This window comes from Pleurodeles waltl, chromosome 1_2 (genome assembly GCF_031143425.1).
Source record: "Pleurodeles waltl isolate 20211129_DDA chromosome 1_2, aPleWal1.hap1.20221129, whole genome shotgun sequence".
NCBI classification, from domain to species: domain Eukaryota; kingdom Metazoa; phylum Chordata; class Amphibia; order Caudata; family Salamandridae; genus Pleurodeles; species Pleurodeles waltl.
The window spans coordinates 1190843780-1190863506 of NC_090437.1; the positions used below are offsets into that span (position 1 = coordinate 1190843780).

A 19727-nucleotide genomic window follows, 5' to 3' on the forward strand; every position below is an offset into this window, starting at 1 on the left:
TCATCTATTTTTATACAATGGTATCTTCTTTCTTTCATATGTTATAGCTTCCTTATTTTGTTGTTTGGTGCTGTTAAATGCTTTACACATAGTTCCTTTGCCAAACCTTATTGCTCATAGCCATAGCTACACAGGCTTGAGCTTAAGGTTAAGTAAACAAGCTTGACTAGACCCAGGCCGGTATTTGTGAGTGTACTACATGATAGAACCACACAGCCATATCATATAGTACAGCCAAATCCTCACACCCCTGTTTTATTCACAGGTTTTCCTAGCAAAAAGAAAATTCCCCCTTGTAGCAAACACTTTATTCCCTATGCTCCCACTAGATCTCTTCGATCCGCAGCACAGTTTCTTTTCTGTCTTCTGCCAGAGAAATTCTCTTAATTGGATGGAGGCTCTCTTTGTTATCTTGTCCCAAAGCTTTAGAATAATAATCTCCCTACATGTAAAGAGTATTTCTTCCCATACTGGCTTACGGAAAGCTTTGAAAACTTGTTTTTTTAATTAGGTATTTTTGTTAGGTCTTCTCAGCTGTGTTTTAGCTAGAACTTCGCTACTTTTTCCTTTTTCAACTAGTTTCTCAGGGCCTTGATCATATGTTGGTGCACATGCGCTTTAAACAATTTTAATTAATCAATCAATGCATTTCAAAAGGATTAAAATGGTGAAGACTATCACCAAAACAATTCAACAAGTAAGCTACATTTGACCTTCCACCTAAATACTACCATGAAAAACACAACTTCGGATAAAAGTCTTTGTGAATTTCACTCCAAATTTTAAGTGTCTGATTTGCATTAGCAATACTATGCAAGAGGGAAGACACACAAAGGTAGTTATTGAATGGGATGGAGTTGAGCCCTTGACTTTTCCTGATCAATAAGTACTTGAAAGTGCTTTTCCATTCAGATAATATTGCTTAGTAAGATTGGTGTCTAAAGCACTCCACTAGATTTTAAACAAAGATAAACAGGCTCTAGAACACTGAAAATCTTCCTTAACATAGGTCACAGTAATTCTCTTTGCTCATTTATCATCCTAACGCCGTGGTAAACCTTACACACATCAGACCCAAAGTAGCAAAAAGCAGGCAAAGTGGCTTGCCGGATTAATAGACATGCTTTCCAGATATGTGTACAGTTCTCAAACCACTGCTTCAAATATTTGGTAGATCTTTCACCTAACCATCATCTTAAGGTTGATAAAATGAGTATAATTGAGTGGTAAACCAGCACCTTCTGTCTATTCATGAAAAAAGTAGTAAATTTGCCCCTGTAAAAGTACACTTATGTATGGGTGAAACTGTATTTCTTTTTGAAATTCACCAACACCCTGAACAGTGTGTCTGGAAAGGTGTACCAAATGTAGCTTTCAAGGTGTACTCCTTCATGTGACATGCCCCGTGGGGTCCCATACACTTTGTGTGGAATCTACAGTGCATTGAATTCCACACGGAGGAATGAAGCCTTCTGTGCAAATGAACATACTATTTTTTCTTCACTGGGAAAACACTGGGGTATATTTAAGAAAAGTGGCGCTGCACTTTTCTTGCGCCCCGTAGCACCCCATCCTAACGCCACTATGTGTGTGTCGTATTTAAAATACAGCGCACCATGGCAGTAGTTAGGGGACTAGTATCAGAATTTTTTACGCTAGTCTGGAGCTTTGCAGGATTAGCATCAAAAATTTTGATGCTACTCCATTGAGGCCTATGTTAATCAATGGCGTGCCGCATTTTAATTCCTGCTCTGAGCAGGCGTAAAAAGTGCAAAAACAATGACACGAATGCACCATTTTTCGATCTCCTGTAATGAGGGAACCCCCACTTTGCATACATTATGCCTGGTGAAGATATTATGTGGGGAAAAGGGTTACAAAGTGGTGCCACTTTATAAATATGGCGCTGCAATTTTGCCCTTGTTGGGCCACATTAGTGTAAAAAATGGCGCTTATGTGGGGTAAGAAGGCGTTAAGAGCTCTTAAATATCCCCGTAGTTTCCTTGTGAAGAAAGGTCTTCTCCGGCACCACAAGTGGCTCTGGGGGTAATTTGCTTCTCTTCCCATCCTGGAAGAACTATTTCCATGGTATGAAGAGGCTGTATTAGAGTTTGGTAATGTTTACATTGGTGTTGCTAAACTTCTAAGGTAAACCACACCTTGTAACTTCCACTTCCCACCCCATGAGTGGGATTTACAAGTGCGGAGTTCACGTCACTCATGGCGGAGAAATCCCTACTCATAAATCTATATATGCCTGCTAGGAACCATTTGTTGAACTCCTGGAGGGCAAAATGAGGTATTTTGGGTATGTATATGGCCAAACAATACCTCTGTGAATAGGGACATTTGTGATTACATTGATAAAGTGTTATCCAAATATCCACTTATTTTGTTTCTTAAGAACTAACAACCACAGCGTGGTAAACATGTTGTGAACCAATGTACTTCATGAAATTTGTATATTTATTTTGCTCCAATAAGCAATAGGGAAAAGGAACATGTCCAGCTAGAGGTGGGAGAGCTAATAAGAGCTGAGCCGAGGCAAGGATTGTCTCTGGCTCTAAGAGCTCATCGTGCATGACCCAAGTGGCATGTAACTCATGCAAAAAAACATCATTCTAGATTATGAGAAGGTGTCTTCAAAATACAACAAGCATTGGCAAAGCCAATATGTCTCCCCTATGTTTTAGCCATGTTGTATACCAGTGTGGCTGCTGTTTAGCATGGCTAAAAGGTAGATGAGAGTCACATAGAGTATGGTAGAGTGGAGTGGCGAAGAGTGGAGTAGGGTGTTGGACAGTGGAGTGGCAGAGAGTGTTGTGTATTGGAGTGGCATAGTGTGGAGTTGCGTAGAGTGGGCATACACTGGAGTGGCATAGAGTAGAGTGGAATAGAGTAGAGTGGACTGGTATAGAGTGCACTGGTATAAAGTGTTGCAGAGTATAGTGGTGTAGACTGCAGTGGCAATGAGTGCAACAACATACAATGCAGTGTTGTAGAATGCAGTGGCGTAGATTAGAGTTGTGTATAGTAGAATACAGTAGAGTGGTACAGAGTAGAGTGGCACAGAGTAGAGTGGCGCAGAGTGCAGCGGTGTAGAGTGTAGTGGCGTAGAGTAGTGCAGAGTGTAGTGGGGTAGAGTTGAGTGATGCAAAGGTCAGTGGCGCAGAGTAGAGTCGCGTGGCATAGAGTGCAGTGGTGTAGAATGCAGAGTAGAGTTGAGTGGCATACAGTGCTGTTGTGTAGAGTGGTGCAGAATAGAGTATCATAATGTGATGCAGAGTAGAGTATGGTGCCATAGAGTGCAGTGGCATGGAGTGCAGTGGCATTAACTGGAGTAGCGTAGAGTGGAGTAGTGCAGAGAAGAGTGGCGTAGAGTTAGTAAGTAACAGACATTTGTTAAAGTGCAGCGTTCACCTGACAGGTATCTTGGTGCTACAGACTCATGCCATTTCCAACAAATGAAAATTGTCTCTATACTGCCTCAGTAAACTCAGAATAATCTAGTTATGGCCCTGTTACTATTTTGGAAACAGCCAGATCTTCAGATTTTTCCTAAAGCCACATTGATTCGAGCTGGCTCAGAGGAGCGCTGGAAGTGTATGTTGGGGTGCCTTTACCTGGAAAGTTCTTCCCCGACCTAACTTGTCTGAACTTTGGGACACAGACTAGGTTGGCTGAAGCAGATCCTAGATTTCTGTAAGGTCTGTAATGTCTAAAATGCCTCTATAGTTATAGTGGGCCTGTTCTGTTCAGGGCTTTATAGACTATGACCACAGATTAAAAAAATATCCTCTCTTTAACTGGGAGCCAGAGTAGTTTTCTTAAGACGCTTGAGGATTCATATCTGGATTTATCCAATGCCAATTTTGCAGCTATTGTTTGTACTCAATATAATCTTTTTATTAGGTACTCCAGAGCCCCCAGCAGAAATGCTTTACAGAAGTCAAATCTGCTCAGAATCATACTCTGAGATACAGCTTTCTTGCTGGCTGGGGCAGAAGTGGAACAATTTTCCTGATGTTCTTAAAAGGCCAAAACAAGTGGCTGCCGTTTTGTTGATGCGTGTTTCCATGGTTAGTTTGTTGTCCACTTATATTTCTAGGTTTCGCACTACCGGAGCTAGTTTAAGGTTACCAAAGCCAAACCATCGCCAGAAATCCTTCGGCAGTCAGTATGGCTCTTTGGAGGGTGAACGGCATAAAAATTCAGCTTTTCCTCCATTGAATTTTTAAGGAGTTCTTTTTCAATCATCTTGCCATCTTACTGAGGCGTCTATGCAGCCCTTCTATTGGGGTGTGATTATTTTTATCCGAGAGCTGTAATTGGCCGCGTATCATCTGCATAGTTTACATATAAAATCCCAGAAGATCTAAAAAAGGGTCAGCAGTGGTCGTAAGTATATGTTAAAGAGGATGGGGCTCAGAGCTACTAATCTCTGTGGTACCCCGTGTTCTGTCCTTTTATATTCCGATTGGAAGGGCAGGAGAGAGATTGCTTGGGACCTATTTGTCAGGTTCGATTCAGTCCACTCCAGTAGCATTCCTTTCACTCCTGTCTCCTTCAGTCTAAGAGTCAGAATGTGGTGGTGGTGAACAGTGTCAAACGGAGCTGACAGATCTAGAAGTTAGAACTGCTGTTTAACCTCTGCCCACCCTCATCCTCAACTCATCTAAGGCCAGAATAAGTGCTGATTCTGTGCCATGAGCTGGCCTGAAACCAATCTGTTAATTCTCCAAGATGTTATTATATGTTCCAGATAACATACTTGTTTTTTGCTAATGTATTTCTCCATTATTTTGTATCGGATAGAGGAGCGGTGAGATTGGGCATTAATTATTGGATTATTTATAGCCGCAGTTGACTTTTTCAATAATGGAGTGAGTAGGGCTTTCTTACAGACTTGTGGTACTGTGCCTGTCATCAAAGATTGGTTGCAGATTTTTAATAAGCTTGGAAGTAACTCATCGATCTTTCGTTCCACATAGTCGGTGGTAGTGGATTTAATAAGTCACCGAGGAGATAGTCATGGCCAATTAACTAAATTCCTCCTCCTCCATCCTTTCAATCCTTCCTATTTTAATGGACCCCCTTTCTGTCTTTCCCTCTCTTGTGCCCTCCTCTTCTCTGGGTGGACCTGACTCCAAGGAGTCTGACTTTATATCTTGCAGGATACGTTCAATTTTTTTGCTAAAGAACTCAGACATCTTGTCATAAAGTTCTTGTGAAGGTTTTACGGCTTGCTTCATACAATCAGGGTTATCTAAGTCCCTTACTAGGCCATATATTTTCCTCAACTTATTTGTTACTTCTAGTAACAGCTTTCCTAATTTCGTTTTTGTACTGTTTCAATGCATTTTTTTGTTCCAGATTATCCTGTTCTAAGTATGCTCTCTGCCAATGTCTCACAAATTTCTTGCATAGCGTTTTCATTTAGTTTAGCATTTCAGTAAACCAGAGAGCGGATGGTTTACATCGCTGTGTAAGACTTTTCTTAGGTATTATAGTTCCATTAATCAAATCCTGTAGGAGTTTGTAGTTTTCATCAACTGTAGCATCACCCTGACAACAATATGAGGTATCAAATAGTTTTTCTTCCATAAATTTCCCAAATTTATACCACATCCTACCCTGGACTGGCTTTTTGGTTATTTTTACTTCCTTTGTTGGTTTAATCTTATATAGTTCAAACACTAGCAGTACATGACCTGACCAGCTTAGTGGGACCCTGTCCTTTACTTTAATCAAGTCAGTTGGGGCAAAAATCAAATCAAGAGTATGACCTCCTTGATGTGTAGGACTGCTTGTAAGTTGCAGACCTATAATCTTGCATGTTCTCAAGAGTTCATTACCCTGGGTAGATGAGCTATCCTCTGCCCATATATTAAAACCCCCTAGCACAAGAGGTTGGAGTGAGTTAACATCAGATTAGTGATCATTTTCAGGAACGGTTTTATGACATTTTTTAGTGGAACCGGCAGCCTATAACTCAGAATACCAGACAAGGCTGCCCCCCTCTTTGACTTTTAGGGCAACACCCAGTAGTTCCACCTCCTGTATTCTTTCAGTTTGTATGGTAGCTATTTTCCATTTCTCTAAAGAGAACTGCTACCCCACCTCCTCTTTTCTCAGCTGTTGGTTGATGAATTACTTTAAATCCTGGTGGGCAAGTTATTCCTAGATCCACCTCTGAGTCAGTGGGATCACCAGTCTCTATAGTGAAGATAATATCCCATTCATTTGACTCTATAAGGATGCTCAGCTCTAGAACATGCTTCACCAGAGGGCGTGCATTTAGTAAGCTGAAAGTTATCCCCTCTCCTCCTGAATTTATACTGACCAGCGTCAGTGTGCTGTCTTCCTCACACTCCAGGTTCCCTTCTCCCTTCATTTCTAATGAAGAACCTGGCCTCAACCTTTATAGTTCCTTACTTGAATAGATGATTCTATCTACCGGCATCCTCCCTTCTGTTTCACAATTGGCTTGTGCTGTGTGCAATTGGTGTGTGGGCAGGCGCAGACGGGCTTGCCTGCGCAGTTGTGCCAGCGTCCTTCATTTATAGCCCTCCTCTGATACAAAAAACAACTAGGCTGCTCACTCCTGTTGCAGTAATGGCAGCCATCAAGTGGACTTTCAGTTCAGTCAAAAAACAAGTAGCAGCACCACAGTGGCGGAGATAGCAGTGTTGCAGAGTAGAGTGCCAGAGTGCAGTGGAGTAGAGTGGCATAGAGAGCAATGGCGTAGAGTACAGTGATGCAAATAGAGTGCACTGGCATACATTACAGTGACATAGAGTGCAGTTGTGTAGAGTGCATTTGCGTAGAGTGCAGTGGTTAAGAGCAGAGTGGCATAGAGTGCAGTTGCGCAGAGCAGATTGTGTCAGAGTAGAGTGAAGTGGCATAAAGTGGAGTGGTGCAGTGTAGCGTGCAGCTGTGCAGAGTGACATAGACTGTAATGGTGTAGAGTAAAGTTGTGTAGAGTGCAGTGGCATAGAGTGCAATGGGGCAGAGTAGGATAGAGTGGCATACAGTGGATTGGCATAGAGTGCAGGGGCATAGAGTTGAATTTTACAGCGCAAAGTGCATTGGCACAGTGTATTGGTATAGAATGCAGTGGCGTAGAGTGCAGTGGCATAGAGTATAGTGGAATAGAGTGGAGTTGTGCAGAGTGGATTGGTGTGGCCTAGACTGGAGTGGTGTAGAGTGTAGTGGTGTAGAGTACAGTGGCGAAAAGTGCACTGGCACAGAGAAGAGTGGTAAAGGGTTAAGTAAAGAGGCATAGCATGATGTGGCACAGAGTACAGTGACATAGAGTGGAGTGCTGCAGGGTGCAGTGGTGTGGAGTGGTGCAGAGTAGAGTGGAGTGGTGTAGAAAGGAGTATGCATGGTATAGTAGGGCACTGCCATTACAGACAACACATTTTCAATTGAAATGACCATTACGTTTGGACAGACATACAGTTTTACTAATAAAACTATACAGTGCAACAACGAAAATGTATGGGAATTGCATCATCTACCGTAATGATTTATTTTGATCATATTAGAGTATTTGTTTCCAACACACTTCAGAAATAACAAAAAATGTGCTTCATTAGTGTTACTAATTCTGATATATTCTGAAATATTTACACAGTTCATTTAAATGTTGTTGTGTGCTATAAAAAAACTATTTTCTAACCCCAGTATCCAGCAAGATTGTCAAATAAATCCTCTCACTTTGAAGTCAGAGAAAGAAACGTAAAGAAGCGACCTCGGAAGACAGCACCTGACATTTGACCTCAGCCTTTGAACGCACAGCAAATGTGACAAGATAAGATGTTTTAAAGTCCTATTTACAGAAAGGGCATTTGTGAAAGGATATAGTAAACAGTTTAGGCAATGGAATGGACAAACTGAGCAGGGAGAGCCTAAAGCAAATAATGCCAGCAAATGGAGAGCCAGAAAGTGTGAGTTACAAACCACAAAGCCAATGGTAATCAATGGACGAAATACATTCCTAGGTCAACTTTTTGAAAGCCCCAAGATGCCTTTAGCAAACTAGATAGCTGCGCTTTCTATTAGGCTGTGACCTAAAAAGGTGCATTTATTTAACATGTGAAAGAGTTTCACATGGTAGCTCAGAATATATGTCTGCACTGAGTATTTAATAAAAGTGAGAGTTTTTAAACATGCACAGAGAAACATTCCTGCCCCCACCTTGATGACAATGCTATGAATTGACTAGGAGACGTCAGTTGTCATGTGTACCTGATATGTGGCTTAGATTCTTGTAGTAGATGGAGCAACATTTTATTTTAATCAAGAGCTTTTAACATAACACACATTCTGAATTCATGTATTTGAAGGTTCTCTCACACCTGATAATGACCAAACAGGAGGCTTAGTGAAGTAAAGCATTCACCTAGAATCACACAATTTGTTCAAGCAGGAAAGCCAAGATTGATCCCAGATTTTCTAGTTACATACAGTGCAATTCAATCACTATATGCGTATCTCTTTCGCCCATCAAAGATTAACGCTTTGTCAATAACTCTTTGAGGACAAAATTAGAGCATGTGTGAAAGGCAGAATCCACATTTTATTTTTGAAAGTTTAATATAGTGCGAACCTAGCCCAAAGACATAAGAATGCTTCACAACTGACTACATTACACTTTTTTCGGCAGGGAGATATGCCTAGATTCACAGGATGCTGAAAGGTCAGAATTCAAACCTGGTTCACCATGTTGAATGGGCATCAGTTGTAACCTCTAAGCAGCGTCGCCTCCTGTGAAAGCTTGGCTCGTTTTGTTCTCGAGATTCGAAGAGGACATTGTACTGAGCCAGAGCCAGGTTTAGAGTCTGGCTCGAGGTTTCAGTAGCTTGCCCACCTCTATGCCCAGCCCTTGCCACTGCAGTTTTACGTCTGGGGAAGCAAGCATCAACGGCATAAAGTGCTATGCTCTTCATTATGCAGTGTATTGAGGGCAGTGTTTAATTTGTAAATAAAAATGTGCCTGTGCTCAAAGCCCTCCTCTTAAACATGCAGCTGCTGCAATTAAATGTGTGAACATGGAATACCCAGGCAGCGCAATTCTGAAGCCATCTCAGGCCTCTTCAATCCATTTACAGTCACTCCTTGACCCTTCAGCTCACTCTTGCAGCTTTCTTCAACTGTGATGCTTTTTTGTTTCTCCCTTGCTCTGTCTTTCCCACATGTGCATTTTGCACGCAGTAAATGCTTGAGGCAGAAAAATAAGTGCCGGCCCTCAAAAATAAGTGCTGGTTCCCCGCACCAAAAACAACAAGCACAAATTAAGCACAGGTTGAGGGGCTGAACTGGGTGTTAAACTTATTGCCTGTGTTTCTGGCGCCAAAAACAAAGCCGGAAGCAATTGATAGCATGTTCAGGCTGCCTTTATTGGCATCAAATGCTCATTAGTCACTTTTGAAGAGGAGCCTAGCAATAACATTCACATTATTAAAATCAAAGTTGCCAGCTAGATATGAAATGTAATACATACCCTGCCAACTTTCCATTTATAACATCATCGCTACCATCAATCAAATGAACACCCACACACATGTTGAATTGGGTTTCCACTGTGTAATTTTACCTCCACTGCTCTGGCGACTTGAGTGGGAAAGGATGCTTAGTCTTTTCTCTATTTCCAAAGCTTCGTGCGCCACTCGCTCCTCCATATATGCTGGATTAACATTGGGATCTGAAGGGGGAAAATGAATTCAAGTGTAAACAGCTACAATCTATCATGTGTACAGTACAAATTATCTCAATTGTGCTGCAGCCTGCAGAAATTGAGTTACACTTTAATTGTTAAGGGAAGAAGGAGCCACACATTTTGGGAGCTAGTTAGATATTTCTCATTATTTCTTGTTTCCCATCTTTTCACGATTAATTTGCTGTGAAAACGCATAAAAAGAAGCCATCAGTTCTGCTCTGAGCCTGCGCAAGGGTGGTTCCTGCTACCGCCCCCGACTTTCAAAAACTTCTGTCGATGCCCATCGTCAGGAAGCCAGCACTGAAATCGGGGTGCGATTTATTTCGCTAAAATGCACATTTCCTACAGAATCCCCCCTCTTATTTTTGCCTTTCAGCTGATTGTATACCCTCTAGATATTGCAAGGCCTTTACTTCTGGGCTCCCCAATGACTTTATCGATGGGTATTTGGGACACTGCTGCTATTCATATAGGTGATGCAAGTCTACTGCTTTACCAGTTCATGGGGTCTGTCAGTGAGTTATAAAACATACATAGATTTAAAAAGTAGTATTTATATTTACATAAAATCAATAAGAACCCCCTTCCCCTGATTGGCCATCTGCATACTAATAATTTGGGGTCTGATGAAGCACATTAGAAAATGCTAAGGTCAGATTTACATCACCTATCCTATGCCATATTCACAAAGCAAGAGGTGACCGAGTGCATCTGCTCTCCCATTGAGGGAACCTGCAAACTGAGCTGTTGCTGGAGAAATTGCCAGTAACTGCACTAACTACCACCGGAAAATTGCCTCCCATTACAGGATCCACGATTTGACACCACCCTGTATGTTGATATAATGGATAGAGGTGGTGTTGCATGCCAGAATCAGATGGTTCTCTCTGTGAAGGAAGGGATAAATGCCTACACTACAAGGTGGACACTGCAGCTCCTGCATGCTTATGTGCTGATGCTGCCCCAAAACAGACTAAAGACCTTGTACCATCACGTCACTGAGATGGGCACAACAATACAGCAAGGATGTGTCCATTAACATGGGATCCTGTGCCTGTGGTGGGCAGAAGAGACAACCCACTTCAAGGTCGTAAGGGTCCATCCAGTAGTAAAGTTAAAGTGGACTGATTGGAAGATCTGCACCTGAGCAGAAGGACATCCTTGGTGGTCACAGGCAACAATGGAGGATCCTACTCCACCATCTGTTGTGTGGAAGCAGGGTGCATCAAGTGAGGAGGCTATAAGACATTCAGAAGCAGAAACCATGTCTGAGTCTGAAATCTCGGAATCATCTCCCTAATATCTGCGATCCTCTGAGGGGGAGGAAAAGCCTTCATGCCCGTATTATATAGCACTGACCTTATGAAGGTTGACCTCTGCGTTAGAGAGACGTGAGATTTTTGGGCATTGATAGTAGCATTGGAGAGTCACCATGCATAGAAGTTGTTGATCAGCCAGCTCAGGGGACTCCCCTTTCAGTAGCCAGTCATTCAAGTATAGATATACATAGATTCCTGACCGTCATTGTGAGACCACTACAACCTCGAGCAGGGCCGGATTGGCTGTAGCAGGCATCAGGCATTTTCCCTGTAGGCTGGAAGGGTGGGGGCTGGTTTTGTTACTGGGGCCAGTTTTGCAGCAGTGCTGCAATATCACCCCCCCAGTAACAAAAGAACAAAAGCAGCAGTGCTTTGTCATTTCCCCCCACCCCCCGACACGGGGCTGGTCTGACAAAATTGCCAGGGCTGCTTTGGGTTCCCAGTCTAGCCCTGACCGCTAGCACTGGGTGCAGTCATCAGTCTTAATTGCAAGACTGTGAAATGATAGTGCTAGGATCCCACAGTGAACCTCAGACCTGTGGGCAAGGAGAAGTGGAAGATGAAAATAGGCATACTGAGAATACCAACCAATCTCCCACATTCAAGGCCAGCAAGAATTGGCTAGGGGAAGGCATCTTGAACTTGTTTTGCTGAATGAACAAGTTTCAGATGACGAAGATCAAGACTGGGTTTAAACCTCTAGCCTTCTTGGGATCCAGCAAGTAGGAATAGTTGAACTGCATGCCTTTTTTTGCAGCGGTACCATATCCTATTTGCAGGATGGTTAGGTAAAGAGATGTATAGGAAGGCTAGGGAGTAGCCTTTGTGGATTAGCTGGATGACCCAGTGGTGCATTGTGATCCCATCCCTGTTGGGGTAAAAGTGGAGGACCCTCACTCAACTAGAAGATTATGCTCCAAGGAGGGGAGTGAGGGAGGTTTAGAAGCAACTAAGACAGCAGAGGTTGGCACAGACCAGACTTGCCCTTGCTGCTGGCATTCCCTAGATCCACCCCTACACCAAAAGCAGAGTACAGTTGTTGGGGCATCAGGATCGGTAGAGGACGTTGCCTCTGCTGGATAGCACTCCCCTGGAATAGCCATGTAATTTCCTTTACTTTCGATGCAGCAGTCTCGCTTGGAAGGCTTGGCCAAGCAAACAAGCGCTAATTCTACTGTTCGTAAAATGACCAATGGAGGCGTCATCCCTATCTCCAAAAGGAACCTCACTATCAAAGGACATGTCTATGAGGACTGCCTGGACATCTCCTGAGAAGCCACTGGAATGCATCCAAGCATGGTGAAACAGCATGACTGCCATACCCATGGATCAAGCCACGATGTTCACAGAGTCTAGACCACAGTTCAGGATCTGTCTGGAGGCATCCAAACCAGTGTTGACTGAATCAATGAATTGTTTTTTCATATGGTCCGGTAAGTTTATGACAGATTTTGCTAATTCCAATACATATTGGGCCAGAGAGTGGGCAAAATGGCTAGAGGAAAGAGTCCAGTTTTTTGACATTCTGGCTGGAGGTGTCATAGGAAACCATTTGGATTCAGTTCAAGAAAGAAGCTTGGACTACTAGACTTTCCAGGAAAGGGTGAGAAGACCGAAATTGTGGGTCACCCAGGGAAGTCTTTGACATCTGAATAATTACCTGTGGACTACTGGACGCAAAAAAAAATCCAATGCAGGCTTATTTGGTGCAGTCGAATTAAAATAAGCAGGGAAATGGTCACAAAGGAGGAGAGTTTCCAAGTTTCTGTTAAAATGTTAGACTTTGCTTCTGCAGAGGGCAGGATCAATTGTAAGGGTCCCGCTGTTTTTGCTACCACACTGGTTAATAAAGTGACTAACTAATGGTTAAGGGATGTTCCCTTCCGGTGAAGATACGGAAGGGGGACATACATGCTAGCATCAGTGATATAATGTGGAAGGAGGTTATCAGCTTCTAAGTCATCATCATCTTCTGTTTGGCCATAATCCTTATCAGGCATTATGAGGACAATGGAGTTGGAGCCAAACAATTGTTCGATCTGAGTAAATCTCTAAGCCTTAGGAAGGTGTTCTGCTAAAGGTTTATCGTCAAAATATGCCTGTATTTTCTCCCTCACAATATAATTTCAGCCATAGTCAAAAGCTTTGAGAGCAGTGTCCTAGTCCTCTCCGAGGGTGGCAGCTATGTTGGGTCCGACTGAGGCTCCTACAGAATGGGAGACGACACTTTGGCAGGGTTCAACTTTTTCATAGGGGCCGGAGCCTGAGGACATGTGGCCCTGGGAGGTGTCAGTATTGAAGCCACCATAGTCCAGAGAATACAGGCGTCATTCTGAAAAAGCTCACTATCACCAGCCAGAAGGCTTCTTCCTGCTCAGTGTTGGCTGATGGAGCCAGGATCTCTGGTTTCACCTTTTTCAACATCAGGATCTTATCTTCCAATGAGGAACAGCCAGTGTCGGAGAACAGCATCAAGATTCCAAACGTTCATGGGAGTATGGCCGATTCCTCAAAGAAGAGCATTTCTACTTCTGGTACACACAGTTTTTTGTTTTACAGGACAATTTTTGGGAAATCTTTCCCTGTCAGTAGACTTGCCTCAAGGTGATGGGGATTGCTTGGAATATGCCTATGAGCTATGGCCGAAAATAGCTGCCTTCTGTCTGAAACCTTTCACATGCATGGAAGCACATAAGTCACAGGCCATGGCATTGTGTTGTCCACATAAACAACATATGCAGATATCACGTGGGTACGACAAGGACATTTTCTTGCGGTATGTGCAACATGGTTAAAACCCTTTGATTGTTGGAAGACACATTTGATCTAGTCTTTGACAAAAATGCTGAGAAATGTTATCAATGAATTGAGAGAGTTATGGACCCTTATCAGTAAAGCACAGAAAAATAGGAACTGACAGAAGTGTGCTGATAGAGCCTAACATACTCCAGGATACCAAGTCCAACAGAAGGAGTTATGGCTGAATCCACTTGGAGCCATGTGGTGCTGCTGGAGAGGTATTCATGGGAAAGAATTTTCTAGACGAGCCTGACGCCTGGAAGTAAGTTTAGAGGGAGAGCAAATGTTAAGGAGTGCACAGGTAAAGAAAGGTGTGAAACTGCTACTTTGCGAATTAATGCAAACCCCGGCGGGTATGACAAGTATAGATATAGTTGCATAAGAACTGGGAGGTGGGATTCAATGCACTGTCCTGGAAATCTTAATGGAAGCTGAAAGAAGGGAAATCCTTTTAGTGAGAAGAAAAACTAGCCATAGGGCAGCAGCAGCATTCTAGAACAGGGAAGTTGCAGGCTTCAATGCCTTAATAGAAGGGTTCCATCTAAAGGACAGACGTTTGTAGCTGCTTTTGATGAATGCGTCCTGGTAGCAAGGGCAGCATCCTGTGCCCTGTGCCTCGCCAATTCACAGACGGGCACTAGCTGGCTTCCCTATAACGCACCTTCAGAGTGCCCGCAATTCAGAGGAGTAAACATTTTAGTTGTATGTGCTTGTGTAAGAGGGCACGTGCCCTAATTCTAATGAACAGATAGTGCTCCAAAGTAAAAGTAAAAAATACATATGTAATGGCAGGACTAAAAGGAAAAGCAAGTGGAAAGCTTTACGAAGAAAAGACGTGGTAAGTACTGGATCGGGCAGTAACCACCAGACCACTGCGTTGCTTAACTACCACCACAGTAAGGGAAAAGAAAAAGAAAAAGATAATGCAACTGCTTAAAAAACTACAGCCGATAGAAATAGCCACAAACCTGAGCAGAGTTAAAAAATATTTATCAGCATTCGTCTCTAGCGCGGACATGTGAGAATGTGAGTTTTAGGTGCTTGTGAAAGAGGGCATGTGCCCTAATTCTAAAAAACAGCTAGTGCAAGAACTCCTTATGTCAAAGGCAAAAATTACTTTGGTGACGGTGGGACTAGGAAGGGACAGCAAGTGAATGGCTGTAGGAAGCAAACTAAGAAACATGATGAGCACAGATTTGGATAGGAGCCACCATACTACAGTGCTAGGTCAAGGAAAAAACAAAAAAAACAATACGTCAATTTGAAAAATGTCCTAAAAATACTCTGCTAAACGGAGAGCAAAATAATATTCGAAAACTTGCATGTTGGTAGACATATACACATGTGTAGAAAAGAGCAATATAAATGTATGTATCCCTGAAAACTGTGACTGTTGCAGCTTCCCAAAAATACTCCTGAAATTGTTTGTGAATCCACAAAAAATGTCAATTTTCTTCAAAGTAGGAGTACATCTAAGTAAGTAAGTAAGTGCATGATTGTTGAATAAACGACTCCATCTCCTCCTTGGCATTATCTACTATGGGTGAAAATGTCTAATAGGTGAGCAGACTGAAGGATGAATGCAGGCACCTCTCTCATATTCCCTGAGATATTCAATGTTAATTTTATACTTTTTGTCATGAGAATTGATATAGTTTGACAAATTGATGATGTGTCTTTCTTACCCATTTTATGAAAGTATAAAACTAGGCTGTGACACCACTGAAATATGCCTGACTGGGTAATTAGTACGGCTGGTGAAATATTCTGTTCCAACTGTGGAACTGGAAACATTTTAGCCACTCTGCGTTACTCCCTAACAGGATTTCTGGCCAAATTCCAGCAATCGCCACGTGGGGAATTATTTTCCAGCGAGACTCCAGAATATGTGGGCTGGCGAACAAGAGAGAGATTTGGCATTCCCTAGTGCAATATTCTAACGCAGGCCATCGGCAGCATTCGTGAGCTGTCACAATCAAGGGGCTGCAGTTCAAGTAGATTTGCTGCTGCTCAAGAAGATTTTTTATGCGAGCGGCAGGTAAAATCAACTTGAATGGCTGAACATGTTCTTGCGTAACGTATGGTGCCATTGATTTTCAGCTCGGCTTGCGCTACTGGCACTAAATTGCAGTGCAAGCAGCAAATATTCCGCCAACTGGCAGAAATCTGTGGAATCTTGTGGAGTTTTTCTGCAACTCCACAAAATTCCATGGAGTGAAACTCTGCAAGTTCAGCCCACCTCTAGCTCAGTTCTACACAATCTGGGGGCATTTATGTGACAGTCTGATAAGTCTGCAATTGCTATTCTTAAATTTAAAAAGCAGCGGCACATTGATTTCTGTGTCCCTTTAATAGCAATTCCTCGCCAGTCTCAGCTATATGTGCTGGACATGGCAAGTGCCTTAGGAGCACTAAAAGTAATTTTTTTTTATAGTAACCTGGGAGGACTGGACGCAGCCCAAAAGGTCCTTTTGTTGGAGAGATGCCACGCACGATGCAGTCAAACAGAAAACTGATCTGATCCCCTTCAGCGCAAGAGAGGAAGAAGACACCGGCCCCTACAGGAAGAACAGAAATTCTGATTAGTAGATGCTCATGGCTTGCTTTGTATACAAGTATGTCGGGACTACAAGAATTAATATATTGCATGTACAGATTGGGATTACTCAGTAGCCAGTCAACAGATTATTACTGCTACCTCACCTTGACCGTGGCACTTTTAAAATGTAATAACACTCACAAATAAGTTTTAGTAATTCTACCGCTGAAAACAATAAAATATGCCCTTCCACCTGCATTTTAGTGCATGAATAAACCTGAACTGTTACAAATTAAACAAGTATTATTTTACATAAATAAGAACAACTGAAATTAAACATAAATTAGAAAACATCATATATATAATTTAGTACTATTCAAAGTCGAACACTAAAATTACAACTATTCATTTGTAGGATAATGATTATAGTGCAAATTAAATGGTACATTTTCAAATTAGAGCACAGGATTGAGGCAGACCGAAATACAATTTTATTAAGCGATAGAGACAGGATGGCAACTGGTGGGGAAACCAACCGACCACTGACAAAAGGCATTTGCCAGATTTAGATTGACAGATTGTGCTGCACTGATAGCACAGCAGCGTGACCGAGATGCTAGGCTTTGTCACGAGTAGTGCCATGGCGATACGCAGGACGAGCATCTCCTCTTAGCGCATGTAATCTGGTTGAGAGCAGTTGCTTCCTGGCTGATTCCAGATGCTGCCCGGTCCTCACAGCCTCTGGGCCCTCTCCAAGGCCAGAATATAATTTATATCCGCAATAAATGCGGAAGCTCACTCTCCTCTCCCCCAAACTCCTGCTCAGCCCCAGAGTCACGAGGGAGCCCTGTGGAGCTCAAAGTGTTAATGTGAAGCAGCACTCCGTATCTCAAAGTGTTAATGCAAATCCAAGCACTCTGGGGCTGATTTAAGAAAAGTGGCGCTCCACCCAGCACAGCGCCACTTTCCTTGCGCCCCTCAGCGCCCCCTACTGCCACCCTGTGTGCGCCGTATTTAAAATACGGCACACCGTAGCGCAGGGTAGGAGGCAATAGCGTCAGAATTCCTGAGCTATTGATGTAGTCTGCAGGAGTAGTGCGAAAAATGTTGGCGCTACTCCTGCTGAGTACATAGGGGCCCATTGTATTCAATGGCATTCCACCTTTTAATGCCTGCTCTGAGCAGGCATTAAAAGTGCCAAAAGAAAAGATGCAAGGAAATCTTTTAGATTTCCTTGCACCATTTTTTCGCCCCCCCTAACGGGGTAATGCCCCCCCTGGCGAAGGCCTAATGTGGTGCAAGGGTTTACAAAGTGGTGCAATGCATGCATTGTGCCACTTTGTAAATGTGTTGCTGTGATTTTGGCCTCGTTGGGCCACATTAGCGTTATAAAAAATGATGCTAATGTGGTATAAGGAGGTGCTAGGGGCTCTTAAATCAGCCCCTCGGTATCACACAATACTGGAAAACATCTGCATACAGCACCTGTCCTAACCACCGTTATCTCAGAGGATTTACTGTGCATAAAGGAATGTTACAAGCACAGGCTCCTGCAGTGCCTCTTTCATTTAACCTGTTAACTCAAGCCTTTTCGAAACACAGACCCGTGACCAGGGCCTGCTGTTGCACTCGTGGCGCCCTGTGCAACAGTATATTTTGGCACCAACCATCCCATGACCCTCTCCTCAGATTCACTTACTGTCACCCGGTAAATGTGCCCCCTCATCTCTCCATAGCCGCTCTTTCACTCACATTAATTTGTTTTAAAGCGCTTGTAAAGGCTGACTTTACTAATCCACTCAGATATCCACATAAAATATAGTTCTGTCCCATGCAGCAGGCATATTAACCCTCTACCCTACATTATGGGGAGTCAAAGCTGCCCCTAGACAAAACTCTTATCTCACTCCCTAGCATGAACATTAATCACAAGAGTAATCTTGACATTTTAATTGCTTCCTGAAGGCTGGATGCATAAGGAACTTTTCAGCAGGTGCTTTAAATCGCAAGTTTCAAGTTTCTTGCTAAACGCACTGGTACCCTGAGTTCAGCGCCCCCCAGTCCAGGTCAGCACCCGATGCGGCCGCACCGCTCGCACCGCCCTGAAGCCGGCCCTGAACTGTCAACTCTCGCTTTTATACAAACGGCAGGAAGGAGCACTTCACACCATGCAGTGCCTTTCATACAGACTGCACCGTGGCCGCTTCATGAACGCATAATGCAGCATCTTTTACACACAAACCAGGATGCAGCACTGTACACATACCCCGATACAGTGCCATTTACACAAACTGCACAAAGGGCCGCTTCATGAACACGTAATGCAGCATCTTTTACACACAAACCAGGATGCAGCACTGTACACGTACCCCGATACAGTGCCATTTACACAAACTGCACAAAGGGCCGCTTCATGAACACGTAATGCAGCATCTTTTACACACAAACCAGGATGCAGCACTGTACACATACCCCGATACAGTGCCATTTACACAAACTGCACAAAGGGCCGCTTCATGAACACGTAATGCAGCATCTTTTACACACAAACCAGGATGCAGCACTGTACACATACCCCGATACAGTGCCATTTACACAAACTGCACAAAGGGCCGCTTCATGAACACGTAATGCAGCATCTTTTACACACAAACCAGGATGCAGCACTGTACACATACCCCGATACAGTGCCATTTACACAAACTGCACAAAGGGCCGCTTCATGAACACGTAATGCAGCATCTTTTACACACAAACCAGGATGGAGCACTGTACACATACCCCGATACAGTGCCATTTACACAAACTGCACAAAGGGCCGCTTCATGAACACGTAATGCAGCATCTTTTACACACAAACCAGGATGCAGCACTGTACACATACCCGATACAGTGCCATTTACACAAACTGCACAAAGGGCCGCTTCATGAACACGTAATGCAGCATCTTTTACACACAAACCAGGATGGAGCACTGTACACATACCCCGATACAGTGCCATTTACACAAACTGCACAAAGGGCCGCTTCATGAACACGTAATGCAGCATCTTTTACACACAAACCAGGATGGAGCACTGTACACGTACCCCGATACAGTGCCATTTACACAAACTGCACAAAGGGCCGCTTCATGAACACGTAATGCAGCATCTTTTACACACAAACCAGGATGCAGCACTGTACACGTACCCCGATACAGTGCCATTTACACAAACTGCACAAAGGGCCGCTTCATGAACACGTAATGCAGCATCTTTTACACACAAACCAGGATGCAGCACTGTACACATACCCCGATACAGTGCCATTTACACAAACTGCACAAAGGGCCGCTTCATGAACA

At 43.3% G+C, this 19727-nt stretch overlaps 1 protein-coding gene across 1 annotated transcript in view; it reads right to left on the reverse strand.

Moving 5' to 3' along the window:
* DOK7 (docking protein 7) overlaps positions 1 to 19727 on the reverse strand; it is a 479904-nt gene that overhangs the window by 245671 nt on the left and 214506 nt on the right. The window contains exons 5-6 of the mRNA XM_069203471.1: positions 16281 to 16400; positions 9602 to 9709 (exon numbers count right to left, since the gene is read on the reverse strand). Of these exons, the coding sequence (XP_069059572.1) occupies positions 9602 to 9709; positions 16281 to 16400 (228 nt within the window). The remainder of the gene's footprint in view (positions 1 to 9601; positions 9710 to 16280; positions 16401 to 19727) is intronic.